Genomic DNA, 19205 nt, shown 5'->3' on the forward strand with positions numbered 1-19205 from the left:
AAACTACAGGATTGGGGATTCTAGAGCAGGTACATAGACATCTGTTCAGATGTGCGTTTACTGCGGGGGTTAAATCCCCGATCGTGTCTGCTTGGGCTGGGCTAGCAGCTAAATGCTAACTATGCTGAATGGGGAGAACGGGAAGATTTACCTACCACACCCTGACCACGCCCCCAGCCAGCTACCCCAGCGTTTATGACGAGACATCGACTCAACCTATCCACCTTATTTCTAGCTGTCATGATGCCTGAGGGGTACGGTGGTGCAGTGGTAAGCGCTGTCGCCTCACAGCTCGAAGGTCCTGGGTTCGATTCCCACCTGGGACGCTGTGGGCGCTGGAGTTGTGACCCCCCCATATCTTCAGTGCCTACTGCCCAGGTGGGCTATCTCATCGAAAGGGCCTTTCTGTGTGGAGTTTGCATGTTCTCCCCGTACCCCCCAGGGGGTTCCTCCGTACATAACCCCCCACTAAAAACATGCAGAAGATCGTCATCCGACCAGTGACGACAACATCTGAAGTTGGTCCAATGATGGTCCAATGAAGGTCCCCGGGCGCTGGAAAGAAATAGCGAACACTGCTCCTGGCCTGCCCCCTGGAGGAAAGGACAAGCCTGGATGGGTCAAATGCGGAGGACATATTTCACCGGCCACCATCAGCATGAGTGTGTGTAGTGGCCGCATGCATGTGTTGTAGTGTGTTCGTGTGACAATAAAGACGGGCTGCCCTCTGAAATCGTGTTTTTTTTTTTAATGTTCCGCTTCCAGTGTAATAGACTGTTTTACAGTCTATGGTTTTAACTTGACAAAAAACCGTCTATGAGGATTTTACAGCAGAGCCATTCTGCTCTACAGCCGTGTTGTTCGGATGCTGGGATAACGTAATGCATTGTAGGTAGTCGGCTACTGTGGCTAATGCTAGCGGCTAGCGTAATAGTTACTTTACATGGCAGTAAAACGCCACTGAATTACCAAATTGATTTCACTTTTAACCATTTCGAGTAACACTGTTTTCATACGGACCCCCAGCGTTGGTTAGTTGTTTATAACGTGACTATATTTATAACTTTTATAATGTACTCCAGTTTTCGGTTTATAATTCGGGTCTGCAGCCGAGTATAACAAAGGAAATGGCAAGCTGCAACAATAAGTCGCGTTAAACCGGACCTTGTACCCACAATTCTTTTTTACAGTGGCGCATTCAAAAATAAGGTGGATAAGATTTTAGCTTTTGAAATGCTTCTCCCACTCTCCTGGCCCTGTCTTGCAGGAGCCTGGGCTCCATCCGAATAGTCACTCCTCATAACTCCTTTTCCTACCTTTTCCTTGACCTCGCCGGAAGTAAAACATGCAGTGTTTCTCCCCTCCCCACTAGGCTAGATTAAGCTCCTCCTACTTGCTAACAAATTAATGTTTCAGTCACCAGTGGCGTATTGACCCCAGAGAAGCTTAACTCATTGAGTGCCAAGGACGAGTATGTTCGTCAATTGCGTTTTTTGACGGTGGGACGTGGATCAATGCCTAATACATCTCCTGTAAAATTTTGGGGCATGTTGAATGTGTATAACCTATTTTACCGACGCATTAGGTGGCGACAGTGCTCTCCAGATTAGAGAAAGTTAAGTAAAAACAGCAGAAAAAGCCGTGATGAAACCATTCTCATAGGCTTTTCGCTGTCGCGCTGGGAGCCGGCGCACAACGGTGGGGGGCTCCGAAAATAGACTCTGGGTGCAGCACACTTTGAAACGCGCAGCAGAAAGCCCAGAAAGCCCAGAATCGGACGCAGCTTCATCCCAGCTCACAACCGAAACCCCAGAAACGAGCGAGGCGAGCCCGATCCAGACTCCCCCGACGAGCGGTGGCCATCCGAACGTGGATCCGCAAGCAGCAGAGACTCGCCTGACAAGCAGCAGAGCGAGCAAAGCCACCAGAGACACACCCACGGAGGAGGAGTTTGCAGTAGAGGGGGGTGGGGGTGCTGTTATATTGAAGGAAATTACTGTTCAGATGTTTCAGGTCAGAAAATATTAGTTTCAGAGTCAGTGATTTGCTTGAAATGCTATATTTCACAAAAGGCTCAATAACTCAGCTTCTAGATGGAAACGCCTGATTTTGCTGTTTTTGACCTATCTTCTCCGGCTGATAACTAAAGAACGGAAAATGATATCAATAAACTTTTTTTTGCTGCTGATACAATAGAGTCTCGTCGTTCTTTGTGCAGAAAATATTATCTTCAGACTCAGTGAATGTGCTTGAAATGCTGCATTTCACAAAAGGCGGAATAACTCAGCTTCTAATTTGAAAAGTGTCTTTTTGCTCAAAACAGCCTATCTTCTCCGGCTCATAACTAAAGAACGGAAAATGGGATCAATAAACATTTTTTTGCAGATGATAGAAGAGAGTCTCATCGTTCTTTGTGCCTGTTCGGTGTTTACATAGTAATATCACACAATATTCTGTGGGCCTCGAGAAATCACTGAAAACGCTCTGAAACTCTGGAGTCCGTTCTCCAAAAGTGGCTGGCACTCAATGAGTTAATAATGTAGCCTATGTGGGGCAAAAACAAAACAAAAACAAAAAAAGCTGCATGTTTTAATTCCGGTGAGGTCAAGGAAAAGGTAGGAAAAGGAGTTAGGAGTGACTATTCGGATTCAGCCCTGGTGTTAGGGTCGTTGATTGGTCGCTGATTGGTTGCACCTGGGCCCAGCTGGGCGTAAGAAGACCTTTAGACCATTAGTCTCTCTCCCGCTTCATCAATGTACCTTTTGTTCTGTTCTTATGTTTGTTTAATGTAGCTTGTGTTGTCTAGTTATTTTCCCATAGTTTTAGTTAATAGATTATTTTAACTTTTACTTTGGTGTATGACTCCCCTCATTTGTTACTTCCTTGAGCCAGGTTGTAACATATGAGGGGAGTCATACACCAAAGTAAAATAATGTATTAACTAAAACAAAGGGGAATAACTAGACAACTAGGGGTGGGACAAAATATCGATACCCACGTTATCGCGATATTTCCACCTGCGATACGTTATCGATACACTGGCGCCAAGTATCGATATGTTTATTAATTTTTTTTTTTTTTTTTTTTTTTTTTATAATAAACAGGCTAAAATATTATGCTGTGTGTGGTAGTTGAAACATAGTTTCAAGTTGACTTTATTTATGTTTGTAGTTGAAACAAAAACATAACTACTGTAGGCTACATGAATGGAAATGTTTGATCATTAATATCTACTTTTAGAAATTATATAGGTAGGTAGGTAGGTTATATAGGTTTTCTTGTTTTAATAGTAATAATAAAAAGACTTAATGTGTAACTTTTCCTCCGTGGTATCGAAAATGGTATGAGTGAGTGAGTGAACTCAGAGAGTTCATGTCAATTCTGCTAATAAATGCATAATACATGATTTTTTGCCTTCAGAGGTATTTTTTTCACTTGTTACACAGGTATCGTGATGTATCGTCTTCCAATATATCGCAGTATCGCAGTATCGTGATATATCGTTATCGAGGGCCAAGTATCGTGACGATATCGTATCGTGAGCTACTCAGCGATTCCCACCCCTATAGACAACACAAGCTACATTAAACAAACAGAACAAAATGTGCATCGGTGAGGAGGGAGAGATACTTTAAATCAAGGGTTCACAAACTTTTCAGGCCCCGACCCCCAAAATAAGGGGGCCAGAGGCTCACGACCCCCACTATCCCCGGAGGTCATTGCAGCACTACAATTTAGTGCATATGCGTAGAAATAGAGTAAACAAAACCTAACAATTACGGTTCAAATGTGCTATTTTAATAGTTTTTACATCGTATTTCACACATTCTGTACTTCACACATTCTGGAAATCATTTCACGACCCATCCATTGGTGTCCCGTGACCCCCACTTTGGGAACCACTGCTTTAAATGGTCTGAAGGTCTTCTGAAGCCAAATGAGTGCACTGGGCGAAGTGCACCCAATCAGCCTAATGACCCCTCAATGCAGGCACAATATAGGACTAATACAGTGTTTCCCACAGGATTTTGAGAGATTGTGTTGGGTGCCTGGGTGGACCTTGGACCCTCTAGGGGTGTCCGGGGGCATGCCCCCCAAAAGTTTTTTAAGCCCCCTTCCCAACAAGCTAGCATGAGATGGTTGGTACCAATGGATGCACTCCCAACAAACATTTTCACGTATAACGACCGTCTGCTGCACGTCAAACCACTACATCTAGTCAGGGTCTAAAAGTATATCCGAAATGGAAATCGTAGCGACGTAATTCGTCTACTTCCCCACAACCTTGAAATATGCCGCTCCCACAACGGCTATATTCAGATTTTCAGATACAAAACTGCACAGTGTGCATGCAGCAGCATTGCAGATAGCCTACTGTACCTCCAGATTCAACGATTTTTGCTACACCGAAAGAAAAAAAATATGACCGGGTCGGGGATTCGCCCCTGCGGCGCTCATTTCAGAGTCCTGCGTCTTATCCATTAGGCCACGGAATTAGTTGGAAATACTACGGATTTGGTCATATATAGAGATACTTAACATTGAGAACTTAGCATTTTGACATGACGGTCCCTACTGGAAGTTGCATCGCTAGGCTAGCTGCCTCGCTGATTTCAACCAGCGATGAGACAGGTATATTTATATCATTTACGATAATGTAACCAACGTGACTTGACCATTTTAGCAGACAGCATAGCACATCCAAAACCCACAACACTGAGTTACGGCAAGAGAAATGGGACAATACACCACAGGATTCAGGAAGTTTGTGATAAATACAAGCCCATAGCAAGAGACACTTGCACTTATATGACATAAACGTGTTTTCATATTAAAAAAGAAAAGGGTGTTCAATAAAAGTCGTCATTGCACATGGAGTGCATGTCACACTGTGACTATCTGATCACACAACAGGTAAATTGTCAATCAAATGTCATTTTATTCAACAAAAACACAAAAGACACCTACATGTGGTGTTTTCAAAGCAATATGAGATCAATATTTTTTGTTTTGAAGTGACAGTCTAAACGTTACTTTGGAGGAACGTGGAGAGAACGTCAGACTTAGATGGTAGATGCCAAACCACAATTCTATCGTCTGGTGACGTCGCGGTCAAGACGATGTTTGGGCTAGGTCTTCTAGTTTTAAAACTTGTTTCTAGTTTTTAAAATTTGATGGAGTACATTATCCAAATATGTCATATTAATCACAACACACACACAATTCAGACGGCAGCCCGTCTTTATTGTCACACGAACACTACAACACATGCATGCGGCCACATCACATTAGTAATGCTAGTAATGTGCATCCTGGATGTAGTTTGTTATAATAGCGTTAGCTCAAATGCTAACGTTAAACAGTATGTGGATGGACAATGCTAACGACATTAACACCATGTTCTGGAATGTACAGTAAAATAAAAACGCAGATTTAGGTGGTCTAACCTAGTTGGTTAGTTAGTGGAATATTAGTCTCGCTGGCCAGCCACCCCTCCCTTCCATGAGGAGTCTGGCTGCATGGAAACAGGCTGCTGGCCTCCCCTGCTCTACAGCTGATCTCCCATTGGAGGTGTCGATTTCAGACGCTGCCGGATTTCCGCTCCCCGCTTAAGAAGCTCTGTCATTGGCTCTGACCATGTCAATCAGAGCGGCTTCCTCTCCCTCCTCCCTGTGTGTCGCTGTAAATAGTCCCCTGCCGCCACAGTGAAAACAACAACGTTAAATAGCGAGCAAGTTAACGGCAGAAACCTACACACTAGCTCGTTGCTACACGCTGAAAATGGCAAGTTGGATTTTTGGAAACTATTTTCCAAGGGCACTGCCGCTAAGCGCCGCCCATCGCAATTCCAGAATGGTGACCAGCGCCGCCAGACTCCTCTCCCGGAAGGGAGGGGAGGCTGGCCAGCGAGACTAGTGGAATATTGAAGCTTTGCCCAAGAAGCCAAAGCCCCCCAAAAATAAAATAAGGGAAATTGACCCAAGGGCCACACTGAGTGAGGTCGGAGGCCGCATGCGGCCCGCAGGCCGCCAGTTGCCCATCCCTGGGCTAGACAGAGGCCAGCTGCAGCTATTTAGCCAACAACTGGCACTTGGGGAACCCCCTGCTTTATATCACAATTATTACAGCAAAAAGTCCTGAAGCTCCCCACAGCATTCACCTGCCACTTCACCGATCAAACACACCTAAAAAGGTCAGGGAGCGAACCGTCTGCTCTGAAAGTCACAGCCAGCTCCTTGGTAAGTACTGTAGGCTTCCCTTGATAGGCTTAGCCATAAGCAATGAATCAAATCTAATTAAAAACTGAGCAGGAGAATGTAAAATATTCAGACCTGCTTGTGCTTGTAGGCCACTTTGCTACAGGCTCATAGATAGTATTTATAGACTCAATGAAATAGTTCTACATTCTCATTAGCAGAATAAAAGTGATGAAAGACACTGTGTGTGAACCCTTGGTGAAATGCTCCACAAGTTAGTTAATACTAAGATTATTGTTTCATCGCAGCTCCTTATAGTTACGTAAGACACGGCATAAAAACACCAAAGGCATTCCATGTACCGCATCTGTTCTGTCAGAACAGAAACCAAGCTCAAACAAAAGTTATGGCCAACTTCTTCACCATAAATTCTACCTTTTCAGAAATGCTAGATCAACAACCTACTGCCACTGGGCACTATAAAACACCAGGAGTAAACTGGGCAGGTCCCTCCATTACAGTACAGGCTTATCACAATCCCAGTCCGTGAATACGCCCGGAAGGAACAGTGCGTTCTGGCATGTGAAAACGACATGTCAAAGACTGGCACTAGACCACCTTGTCTCCAGTATTATCAAAAATTGTCACACTAGTGGGAGTCAATCCACCATGTTTTTCTGTGGTTGTACCATGCATTTCTATACGGTAATCTCCATTCATCCAAAATAGCCTCATTCAACTGCCAGAGCTTGATGACTCACAAAATTTTCCAAGCACACATTTATCAGTCAGTCTCTTTGTCGACTTGTCAGTATGTTTGGAACCACTTTCCTTCCGTGACAATAACCTGTGCAGTGTGGGCAAAGCCGTTGTAACCTATCTGCGTATCTTGACAATAAAACGATCTATGATTTCATAAATAACTGTTGCTGATGGCCATCGTGCTTGGCTTGGTTACAGTGAGACCGAACCTTGATGAAATGTAACCCTAGCATATAATACGAGGAGGACTAGAGGGCACTTTGCTGGCACTTAGTTGAGCTCTTATTGAGTGACCTGAATATGATCTCATCTAATAATAAGGTGTGGCGACTGTTGAAACAAAGCACTTATTAAGTTGCTCATGAAGCACAGTGATTTCAAACAAGCATCTGTGAATTGTTGTTTAACCTTATAGAGAGCCAAAGTCAATGTAATTTCCTGCTTCAGCATGCAGAGACCTTTCCACCCATTTATTTTCTCATAAACATTTCGTAAAATGCTTTAAAAAATAGTTTGACTTAGTCAAACCAAACGATTCAGCTATATTTAGAATCAGGATAGACCATAGGACATTTCACTTGGACCATTTTTATGTATAGCTCAGTGAAGGAAACCACCTGCAATAGCAGGTAGCCTACAGCCTACTGTGTACCAATTTCACAGATACCCCACATAACCATTAGAAACAAATGTAGCCTCTCTCAGAGGATATAGGTTCACATTTAACTCAATATACTGTATAGCTACCAGAATCTAGCCTATGCAGTAGCTGTAGCTCACTAGCACTAGCTAGTAAGCTAGCTAATTGTCCCACTAAATTCCAGGAGTAGGCTAGTAGTTATTCCTGGTTGCTCGGTAACTTGATAACTATCTGATGTCCTCAGTCCAGTCCTGTGCTGGATATATGATAACTGTCCGTGCCAGTCATACAGACATCAACATGGTGAGTGCCCATTCGGGTCCAATTAAAACATTTTTGGGAAAGGAAGTCAAGTTCACCAGAGGCAGTTCCTAGGGGGAAAATGTTGAGGTTGACTGCAGGAAAGTGAAACTTCAGCTTCTCAAACCTGTTTGCCTGCCCTCCATGGTTATTGTGTGATCATCATCCCAGCACAACTGGGCTTATGTCGCATTCATGTCCTCCTCGGATATATCAGATACCAGGGGTGACGTGGTAATTACGACAGGACCCAGTTCAAGTGCTCTTGGTCGGAAAGAGCAACAAACATGGACACTTGTTTTCTCATTGCTGGTGTTTTCATTATCATGTCATTATGGTAGCTACATAGGCCATAATGTGCAACTACTAAAAATAAATGATAGCAACTATATGAACAGAATAACAAAATATATAACTTTTTACAGTCAGTTGGTGCCACGGACTCCATACTTCCCACCATTGTTGTAGTCCCGAATCTTCATGCAACGTCACAACATCGGAAACTCGTGTAGCATCGAAATCTCCGAAAATCCCACTGGTAAATATGACATTGAAGGGCCGTTCATGTGCTCACAACTCGTAAATATGGTAAATCCGATATATCTGAGGAGCACATGAATGTGGCATTAGCCACCCTGTGTCCCACACAGACATTCTGACATGCAACATGTAGCCTTTTTAACATTAATACATCATTGTCAAATTAACTGTGATACCTTGAAATAATTACTGTAAGCAAAAAAAAAAAGACTAATGGTCAAGTCTATTAGCCTCTATCTCACACCAGTGGTCTCGTTAGTGCTTGTGTTTGCTAATATGACCACATTTCCCATAAGCCTTGAAGTTTGCATTTGCAAGTGATTTTTCTATTGGCCTTTCCACTGATGCACTCATTCCACTATCTGCCATTGCAAAAAAAATTGAAAGTATTTTCAGTGGAAGCGGCCCCCTTACTATTTGGCAGTGGTGTAATGTAACAAAGTATTAATACTTAAGTACAGTATTTAAGTATTGTTTTGCAGTATCTGTACTTTACTTGAGTATTTATATTTCTGTCAACTTTCACTTTTCCATTTCCCAAATAAAATTTATACTTTTACTCCACTACATTTCCCCCAAACATCTTAGTTACAAAGTAAAATCAGAAGAAATTGGATAGCCACGATCCACACGCCATTCCAGTGATGACTGTAATGCAACATAACGTTGTTTGTCAACCACTATAAAACTCAAGAAGAAGAAATAGACTTCCACTCAAGCCCAGGCATGTCTTTTGCTTGCTTTCTTTAACAGCATTTACTTGTACTTTTACAAGTAAGTACAGTACATTTAATATCAGAAAATTACTTTTGATACTTAAGTACAGAAAATATGAGCTACTTTAAGACTTTTACTCAAGTAATATTCTAATGAGTAACTTTGACTTTTACCAAAGTCTTTTTCTGGGAAGATATCTGTACTTTTACTCAAGTATGGCTTTTGAATACTTTATACACCACTCACTGCTATTTGGTGCCATAAACAATCTCCCTTTGGCTGTAAAGCCGTTTGGCAATTTCCAGTGAAATCTGACCTGGTGGCACAAAACATAACATGCGGTGTACTTTTATATGTACACATATTTACTGTTGTGAACTTGTGATTATGTACCTACTGTACTTGCACAATGGAGTGACAATAAATATCTTAAATCTTGAGATCAGTCTTCTCTGCTAGTGTGTACGGTGTGTCAAAAAAAATCTATGTTCTGAATGTTGTAATGTAGAGCAGAGGTTTTCAAAGTGAGAGACGGGCCTCCCCAGGAAGGCTCCAAGCTGTTTGAGGGGGGGCTCAGTGAATGGAAGTGAACATTACAATAGTTATTAAAAGGGGATCTCATATAATAGCTTAAATGTGTGTGATTTGGTTAAAGATCCCAGTGTCAGAAACAAATAAATGCCTTCAGACAGACCTTTTTTTTCTTGTATTTGTTATAGTCCAAGTATGCCATACAGCAATATCAGGCTATCTTGGCTCAATTGTTGAGTGTCTATGGGATCAAATAACAATCATGATCCCATAGGCATCCAGGAATTGAGCGAGGGGGGCTCCTTTTTCCAAGCTTTGTCTGGGGGGAGGCCCACAGTCTCATACTTTGAAAACCCCTGATGTAGAGTATTATCAATGTTCAAAAGTGAGTTTCACACCACATGATCCACCCCCCGCCCCCCGATTTCCCCCCCATTTTTCCCAACCCCTCTGCCAATCTTGGGGAGAGCCGTAGACACACACAATGCTTCCTCTGATACATGTGCAGTTGCCAGCTGCTTCTTTTCACCTGACAGCGGGGAGCTTCACCGGCAGGATGTAGCACATGGGAGGATCACGCTTTTCCCACCAGTTCCCTTCCGCCCCGAACAAGCGCCGTGACCTTTTTAGCAGGAAATCTGCACTGTAGCCATCTTGCTCCAAGAATTAGATGTAGAATATAAGAGCACCACTTCTTGGAGCACCTGTGAAGATTTTAGCTAAAAACAGGGTGTAAATGATGTCTTTTCAAGTCAACTTGGCATCTCAGGGCTTGTGGAGACTTGGATTATGCCAGGTGAGCAGTCCTGCTCCTTCGGAGTCAAGGAGCCTAGTGTCTCTTACAAAATATTCACAGAAGACATTGGCAAATCTTTAGGAATCAATTCTTCACAATCTCCAAACGCTTTTGCACAAGGAGGTCAAATAAAATGACTCACGGACCATGGCATGCATGCGTGCCAACACACACACACACACACACACACACACACACACACACACACACACACACACACACACACACACACACACACACACACACACACACACACACACAAGGGCCCCCTATCTCTAGCTTCCTCAGAGAAGAATGTGAGGAATCTTAGAGGTGTATGGAAGGACCAGGTGACCTTCTGCATGTACCATATTGGACTGTATGACTTAGGGATGTCAACGGTTAACCGTTAATCGATTAACCGTCGCTAACGTCGTTGTTCGGTTATTGCTGTCGGTCTATCAGTTAATATATAAAAAAAAAAAAAAAAAAAAAAAAAAATTGACACGTTTTTTGAGTTTCCTTGCAGATTTTGCACAGTGTTTTGCATCATGCAACTATTTTGTTCAAATTTTGTACAATTGTTGGCAGCAAATCGAAATAGGCTATATTTTGTTTAAGTTTTTATGCTGCAAAAGACAGTAGGCCTAATGTGAAAAAATCAAAAGAAATAACAGATTGTTGTTGTTGTAATGTTTACATAAACAGGAAATAAAGCTCTCAAAAATATATTTCCTTGTCATCCATATAAGAGCCAGAATGATTTTGGAATGATTACCTGATCAAAATGTGGCAATAAACTTATAAATTTCAGCAAAGCCAACAAAAAATAAAGGCATAATTCTAACACAAAAAGCATTAACATTTCAGCATCTAAATAGACAGGCCTTGTTTGGGCATGAGCTCATTGAGTAAATAGACAATTTTTTTTTTTTTTTTTTTATATTAAAAAATTATGAATTAACCGATAGGTTAATCGATTATTAGCGTCGGTTAATCGAAAGTGAAATTAACCGAAAATTGACATCCCTAGTATGACTTAATCACTGTTCCCTGCAATTCGCTGCTGCTGCTCCTCCTCTACTTGTGCCTTTGTGCCATTTCACCAAACTGAGAGAATTCCTGTTCCAGCCCATGAGAAGCTAAGACAGGATATGAGAGGCCAAAGTTGCCATAGAGGCCATTTACACCTGGCATTAACATGCCATCAGATTGCAATCAGATTGTACTTGACCACATTAGCCTGATTCCATTTACACCTGGCGTTAACATGCGTTTTCTGCCATCAGATTGCAATCCGATTGCAATCTGGGATTGCAATGGGTGTCCTCTCAAGCCGCATAAAATTGCTGTATCCAGATTGAGAGGACACATTGCATTTACACTTGTGTTCAATGTGTACACAATGCATCCCTGACCACCTCCGGAGGTGGTTTGGCCGATCAGATTTCAATCCTTCTTCAATGCGTTTGGGGGGTGTTTACACCTGTACTTTCAAGTGATAAAACACAATCTGATTGCAATCTGATGGCAGAAAACGCATGTTAATGCCAGGTGTAAATGGTCTCTTATAGAGGCCTGCCATCTACTCTTACACAGGATGAAGTAAACCACGAACACGGCAGGGGCATAAATCACTGTTGAGATAGGTACTGTACGCAAAGACAAGTCACAGACAAACACAGTGAAGTGAAGAGTGTACACACCCTGTACACAGACTAAGAGGTGTACATAAACAAACAGAATTGAGGTTGCAAAAGACACGTGACCTCTTATCATTGGCCTAGGATGAAACGCCGTCGTGTTATCTGAGAGGATGTGTGGATGTGGGTTTACCACACTAAAAAGGTTGAAAGTTGATCTCCACAGACTAGCCACTGTGCAGCTCCCCTCTCTCTGCTCAAACTCCATGGTCCTTGTTTACAAGATTTCACGCGCAAGAGCAAAAGGGCAAAGTAGACACGGGGGTTCACACACTCACCCTGAACAGGAAGCACAATTAACTCTGCATTGTCATCCTTAAATGAAATAAAACACATTAGGTTGATTAAGTTCTCTGACTTTGTCAACAGCAAGCTACTTTGTTTTGTTTATTATCTGACTGAACGTGAAGACTAGCGCGTTCCCATCGCACGGACACGCACGGACACGCACACTTGATCTCATTTGAGCTTGTATGGGTGCCAGTGTCATGTCACTGCGAGGAGGATCAGTGAGAGGGGTCGGATCAGGAAAAACACAAGGCCTTGTTCTTCCTTACTGTAACGGTCCTGGCAGGGCCTTTAATTAACGGGCACAGAGCCGACCGCTCTGCCCATACCAGGCGGGCAAGAGGCCCTCCTGTCCTGGCATCATACCAGGCGGGCAAGAGGCCCTCCTGTCCTGGCATCATACCAGGCGGGCAAGAGGCCCTCCTGCCCTGGCATCATACCAGGCGGGCAAGAGGCCCTCCTGTCCTGGCATCATACAGTACCAGCAGAGCCATGTAGATAGAAGAGTCCCGACATCTCCATTCACTCCAATGGACCAGTTTTTTACTCTCAAGAGTTCCAGGAAGTAAGGTAACTGGATTAAGCAGCACTGTCGAGTTGCAGCAAAATAGACAGTTTGTGTTGTACTCTGAAAGGGTTTTTCCCCCCCTTGAATCAAATTGTACATTATCAAGCTTTATTTTAGCATGCAAAAGTAGCGCGAGACCCATTCCTGGCTGTTCATTGGCTAATGAGTCTCGCATTTTGGTCCTCCGCTGACGCCACTCTCGCTCTAGAAGACACTACATACCAGGCGGGCTAGAGGCCCTCCTGTCCTGGCATCCATGCAAATCATCATCAGGGGCTCAGCTGGAGGTATTCCCTGTTCAGGGGAGGTTTGTCTGCTTCCAAAGCGTGTTACATTGTGCTGTGCTCTGCCGGTTGAGAAATGGCCCTTTGACATAGCTTAAACAGTCCCTTTCTAATCTGAGGAAGCGTCTGCCGAGGAGGTTTGTGAAGTTCTTGCCAGCACTAACACTCTGCATGCATTGCCGCACAACAATTTCATTGCTGAGGGCTTAATAGCAGCATAACATTAACGCCTGACATATAAATCATACTTAATAGTTGACACTTCCTCCTTTATGGTGAGATCACCTTAAGGCCTATGGAACACAAACTATTCATATAACATTCAACAGATAGCCATTTTGGATTCACCATTCACGGATGTTTGAAGGTTTGTTCTGGCTAAAACCAAAACAAAACCAATGTATTCTTTGCACTAGTTCTTTTCAAGTTGCCGAGTGGTGGAGAAACCAAGGAGAAGAAAGCAAAGCTTGTCTCCAATGTGGGAGGCAGCCTCTATGCTGACCTTGGCAGGGAGAAACACCTTATCTGTCGTCACAGTTTACTTTCTATTACAAAACTCTTAACTTCACACTTCGGTCGTAACCAACCATAAGGCTTTGTGTGCATGCGTGATTTAGCGTGATGGTTGCGTAATGCTGTCTGCGTACGCATGCGTTAGCCAATGCTGATGTGATGTGCAGGATTTGTGTATGCATTCATCATGTACCAGTCAAAGATGTGAGTCAAGGCGTGTTTATACATATTCATCTTCTCATGTGTTGGACCCTGGAAATCCCCCAGCACCGTTCCAGCTGAACTGTACCAGCTCTGGGCTTCCCACTTGGAGAATGGGCAGCAACAAAAAGAGGTGTGGCCTCTTCTGGTCTGTCTGTAAAGCAATCAGCCAAGACTGCACAAGCACTGGCAGACAAACACACATAAAACAGATCTTATCCAAACAGTGCTGGTTGCACTTTTGTCTTCTTGCATGAGCCAACTCAACAGGACATGCTAGGACAATTAGCGTGCAGGCTCTGGTAAAAAAAAAATACTGTTTGTCTGATGTGTTTGCATTTCCAGAGGCCTGATAGGATCACTGAGAAAAGGGTGTGATTTTTCAGACATTTGGTTTGAGGGTAGGAAACTGAAGTTAATATTTACAATTCACAGTACACTGAACTAAACAAAAAAAACAAAAAAAACAAACGGTGTTCACACAACTGGTTGCACAGAGCGCACAGACGCAACCCATATTGTTGGGCATGCCGACATCTAAATGCACACGAGCAAGCTCCAACAAGATCTGCCTAGCAGAACACTGCGAAAAGTCAGAGTGCTGTTGCAGTGTTCATGGGAGTAGGGGTGGGACAAAATATAGAAATATCAATATATTGTATCGTATCCTCTTGCGATACATCAATACGCCTGGTGCCATATTTACCACTTTCAGACAGACACGGTTCTGGTTCTGGCTCTGGCTCTGGTTCCGTTCTGGAGTCTCAGAACCTTGGTGCTTTCTGGCGAACCAGCCCGCGTTCACACCAGTTTAACAGAACCAAAGTGGGAGGACATTATTCGGTAGTCCTTCTTCAGTTTTTTAAGTTTATTAATCATTTGGTCTGGCGTTCGAGTGAACCCAGCCTTGGCCATCTCTTCCGCAAGTTCGGCATACAACTTGCTCTTTCTTGTACTGCTTTCTAGCTTTTCTTGAAATTCGGTAGATGCCCAAATCGCCACTAAACATTTGGTTTCCTCAGCAGACCACTGCAAATTCTTTTTCTCCATGTTGTCACTGCCTTCTTCTCCTTCCTGCTCATTTTCACTGCCTAGAATAAGACACGCCCACTGATGATGTCACGGTTCCCAAGGAAAAACCAACTATCTTTTGGTTCCGCTGAGAACCAACTTTTCAGGTTACGAACCAATTTTTTCGGTCTGAACGTGCCGGCCGGTTCAAATTTGGGTTCGGGAACCATATTGTTACTTTTATCCTGAAATGTGTAGAGAGTTTAGTGAGACATTATTTTTTGTATCCTTCCTTTAAACATTTTGACTTCACACGTGGAGTCGTGGACAAGTTGCAGTCAGTGTTAAAGAGCCAGTATACAGTCTGCACTTTGTTGTACATTGTTTCTGTCAATTCTGTGACTAAATATATAATTCCTGCTTTATTCCTTTTTAGGGGTATTTGTTCCTCTTCAGTTACAAAGATATTGTGATGTATCGTAGATGAAATTTCTTGATTATCGCAGAATCGCCGTACCGTGATACCATCATTATTTATCGAGGAGCAAGTACCGTGATAGTATCGTATTGTGAGTTACTCTGCGATTCCCACCCCTACATGGGGGTGCTACCCACTATGGGTGGGGTGGGAGCATGCAAGTGTGCGGGTGCTTATTAAAAATACACCATCCGCTTCACGTTTATGGACGTAACAGCGCAGCACCTCAACCTACATGTAACCTGAAGACGAGGTAAGTGCTGGTATCACAGAACAGGACAGACGGAGATTTCTTCACAGCAAACAAAGGCTGCTGAAGGTCAGAGGGCAGGTAGTGAGTCAGTCTGTTCAAACATCCCTCCAGTGAACAAACACGCATGCCTGGGAGCCAAGAAGCAGGATATTCTACTGGTTCTCAACACCTTGTCCTTACTTGAGTTAGTAAACTCCTCTCTCTAGAACCCCAACAACACATTTTTACATACTTACAAAGAGACAATTGCTAAAGTATGATCATTTAACAAGATTTAGTCTACTTTCCAGGTCATTGTTTTGACAACTGATATCACATAACATTATGCAAGGGTAGGGTCAACTGAACCTCAGAACAATGGAAAAGATGTAAACAGTCTTATATAATACCGGGGGGGAAAAATGGACCTTCAAAGGCAATCCATCATAAGGTATAATTTCCCATGGGCTCTTACCATGGCTGTTGCCCTGTGGGTGGGCCTGCTTGCCTGCCTGCTTTCCAGCCTTCTGGGCTCCCTTGTTTCCACCCTGATGCCCAGCAGGGTAGCCCTCCAAGGCTAAGTCAAGCCCAGGGCCCAGGCCCAGGCTCTGTCCATTGGCACTGACATCCTTCCTCTTCTTGCCTTTTAGCCAGCCCAAAGCCCGGCCCAGGGAACTACTGCGCTTCTTCCGGTGTTTGGTGAGCCTTTCCTGGGCAAGAACCTCAACCACGTCCTGGGGGATGAGGTCCCCCGTCCCACTCCCCAGCGAGTCGCGACTTGACATACCACCTCAGACTGGCGCTACGCCCTGGAAGTGAGAGAGAGAGAAAGAGAGAGAGAGAAAGAGGGGTGGGTGGGTGGAGAGTTTTGGTTAAAAATAGAAATCAAATTTAGTAAGTAATTGCAGGGAAGAGTAATCATTGCACAAAGACACTTAAACATTGTTGAAGTTGCAGTTGAAATAAATACTACATGCGACATTAATTTTAAGTGTGTGTGTGTGTGTGTGTGTGTGTGTACGCCCAGCCTGCACAGACCCCCTCCTGCCTCTAAACCAAACTTCACTGTTCTGCAAAGAACTGGCACCACTCCCTTCATTCCATAACACGGAGTCATAATTCACAAAGCCCCACCCATAGACGCACACACACACACACACACACACACACACTAGGGATGTTCATTTTGAAAATTTTCCAAAATCGATAATCAGTGAAAATTAACGATCAATTATCGATCATCGATTTTATTAATACTTAGAAAATTTTCAATATTTTCATTTTTTTTTTTTTTTTTTTTACAAAATGAATGCCTATGGCAGAAAATACGGAAGACAACGTGTTCTCCTCAATGAACTCTTTATTTCAATGTGTCTCCTCTCCAACACTGCTGTCCCCGGCGCATGCCGGTGTGAATTTCCCATGTTTAAAACAGTTTTGTTGGCACAAAGGCCCGTGCCCAGCCAGAAAACTAGAGACTATATGAAGCTCCACCTCACGTTAGTCGGCTGTGCAATGGAGTGGGGCGAGGAGGAACGAATTCCACCCAAACCTAGTCCACAAAAAAAAAAAAAAAAAAAAAAAAAACGTTTTTTTTTTTTTTTTTTTTTTTTATAATTAAAAAATCGATCCAAATGCCACAGGATCGATTCCAATCCTTAACGATCGATTATCGATTTTCGATCATTGATGAACATCCCTAACACACACACACGACTACAACCTCGAACACTAGGAACAGCAAAAGAAGAGGAAAGTAAACATTCTCCGATGTGCATTTTTGCCATATGGTCTCCATTCATTTGTACTTTTCCCCCTTGGTGTCTGCTCCTTATCTTTCGTGGCCTTTTTGTTCTCATCACAATGAGCTCATGGCCTTCCCTCTCTCCAAACTGCTGTACCATGAGGCAGCTTTCCCCGACGAGCTCCTGGGGATCTGTAGCTTCCACCGGGCTCCTTCCAGCCAAGCGCTTTATGAAGGTTAAAGTAGGAGCAGGCCCTTGAGATGACAGGAGTCAAAGCTTGTAAATGAGAAAGACTTTGGGAAGGTAGACAGGGGTGGCATCAGAGAAGAAAGCGACTACGAATCCCTTCGAACAATTGGACATGGAGCACCGACATGTATAAATGCACTACAGACTTTCAGTCCTTGCAGTGTAGAGGTAAATGCACTCGCCTACGCGGAGACCCGGGTTCAATTCCCAGCAGCGGTACTTCCGGCTTGGTCAGACGTTCTTAAAGACACAATTGGCTGTGTCTGCGGGCGGTGGCCGATGGGGTAGATGGAGTCTTAGTCGCTGCACTGGCGCCTCCTCTGGTCGGTCGGGGTGCCTGTTTGGGGGGAGGGGAACTGGGGGAATAGCATGATCCTCACATGCGCTACATCCTGTCAGTGAAACTCCTCGTTGTCAGATGAAAAGTATCAGCTGATGACTGCACATGTATCAGAGGGAGCATGTGCAAGTCTAGGGCTCTTCTCAGATCGGCAGAGGCGGGGGTGGTGCAAGGACTGGGACAGGGAATTGGCCAAGTACAATTGGGAAGAAAATCTGAAGACGAAAACAAAAAAAATGTCCTTGCAGTGTATGAAGCATGCAACCAAACAAATGGCTTCCCAAAACACTGCATCTAGGAACAGTTTCCTGCGTACCCCGCCAAAACATGCAAGCTAAACCACACAAAGCTATGCCAGGTTCCCTCAGACTTGGAGATCCCAGATGAGACTTCTCCAAACAACATCTCATCATCAAAGCTCTACATAACAGAGAGGGAATTGCGATGAGAGGTTAGAGGTTTGGACGTACTGCATGGAGCATTTTGCGGCAGATGTGTGCTTCCCAGAGCCAGACGCCCAACACACACTAGTCGTAAATTAACTTTTTATCAGTCAAGTCTTCTCTCGAGACTATGTCAGGATCTTACCGCTGGAATCTGCAGGCTGTTCAAGAGGACATGTGGAGTATTGTTTCCAAAGCAGGCAGTGTCTTTGTCTTTATTTAAGATCCCCATTAGCTACAGCAGAGCTGCAGCTATTCTTCCTGGGGTCAAACAACTTGCATAGTTTCAAGACAAACAATTTGCATAGTTTCAATCACATACTAAATTTACATTCTGTTGTAAAAAATACATTCTGTACAAACGGTACAGTTTTGGATATTACATACATACATACTGTACCTTTCAAGGTATTGCATACATCAGAAATACCTACATACCATTACAGATGTGTAGAATATACATAAACTACATCACATATAATGTATACCTATATATATACCATTACCATATCTTATATATATATAATTATACATATAACTATTACCATCACCATATATATTATATATTAGTTATGTACATGCTTCAATATGCTCTATATATACATATACACATACATACACACACACATATATATACACACATATACACATACACATATACATATATATATATACATATACATACATA

At 43.3% G+C, this 19205-nt stretch overlaps 2 protein-coding genes across 4 annotated transcripts in view; one reads left to right on the top strand and one right to left on the bottom strand.

The window, feature by feature from the left end:
• Positions 1 to 19205, top strand: part of LOC310772932 (interferon alpha-inducible protein 27-like protein 2A) — a 158391-nt gene that overhangs the window by 104596 nt on the left and 34590 nt on the right. The window lies entirely within an intron of this gene.
• LOC310774087 (uncharacterized protein) overlaps positions 1 to 19205 on the bottom strand; it is a 47755-nt gene that overhangs the window by 14963 nt on the left and 13587 nt on the right. For all 3 annotated transcript variants that reach the window (XM_083634149.1, XM_083634147.1, XM_083634148.1), the window contains exon 2: positions 16216 to 16549. In XM_083634149.1, coding sequence (XP_083490275.1) covers positions 16216 to 16525 — 310 coding nt within the window. In that variant the 5' untranslated portion in view covers positions 16526 to 16549. The remainder of the gene's footprint in view (positions 1 to 16215; positions 16550 to 19205) is intronic.

The sequence above is a fragment of the Poromitra crassiceps genome (genome assembly GCF_964638095.1).
Source record: "Poromitra crassiceps genome assembly, chromosome: 3".
Taxonomy (NCBI): domain Eukaryota; kingdom Metazoa; phylum Chordata; class Actinopteri; order Beryciformes; family Melamphaidae; genus Poromitra; species Poromitra crassiceps.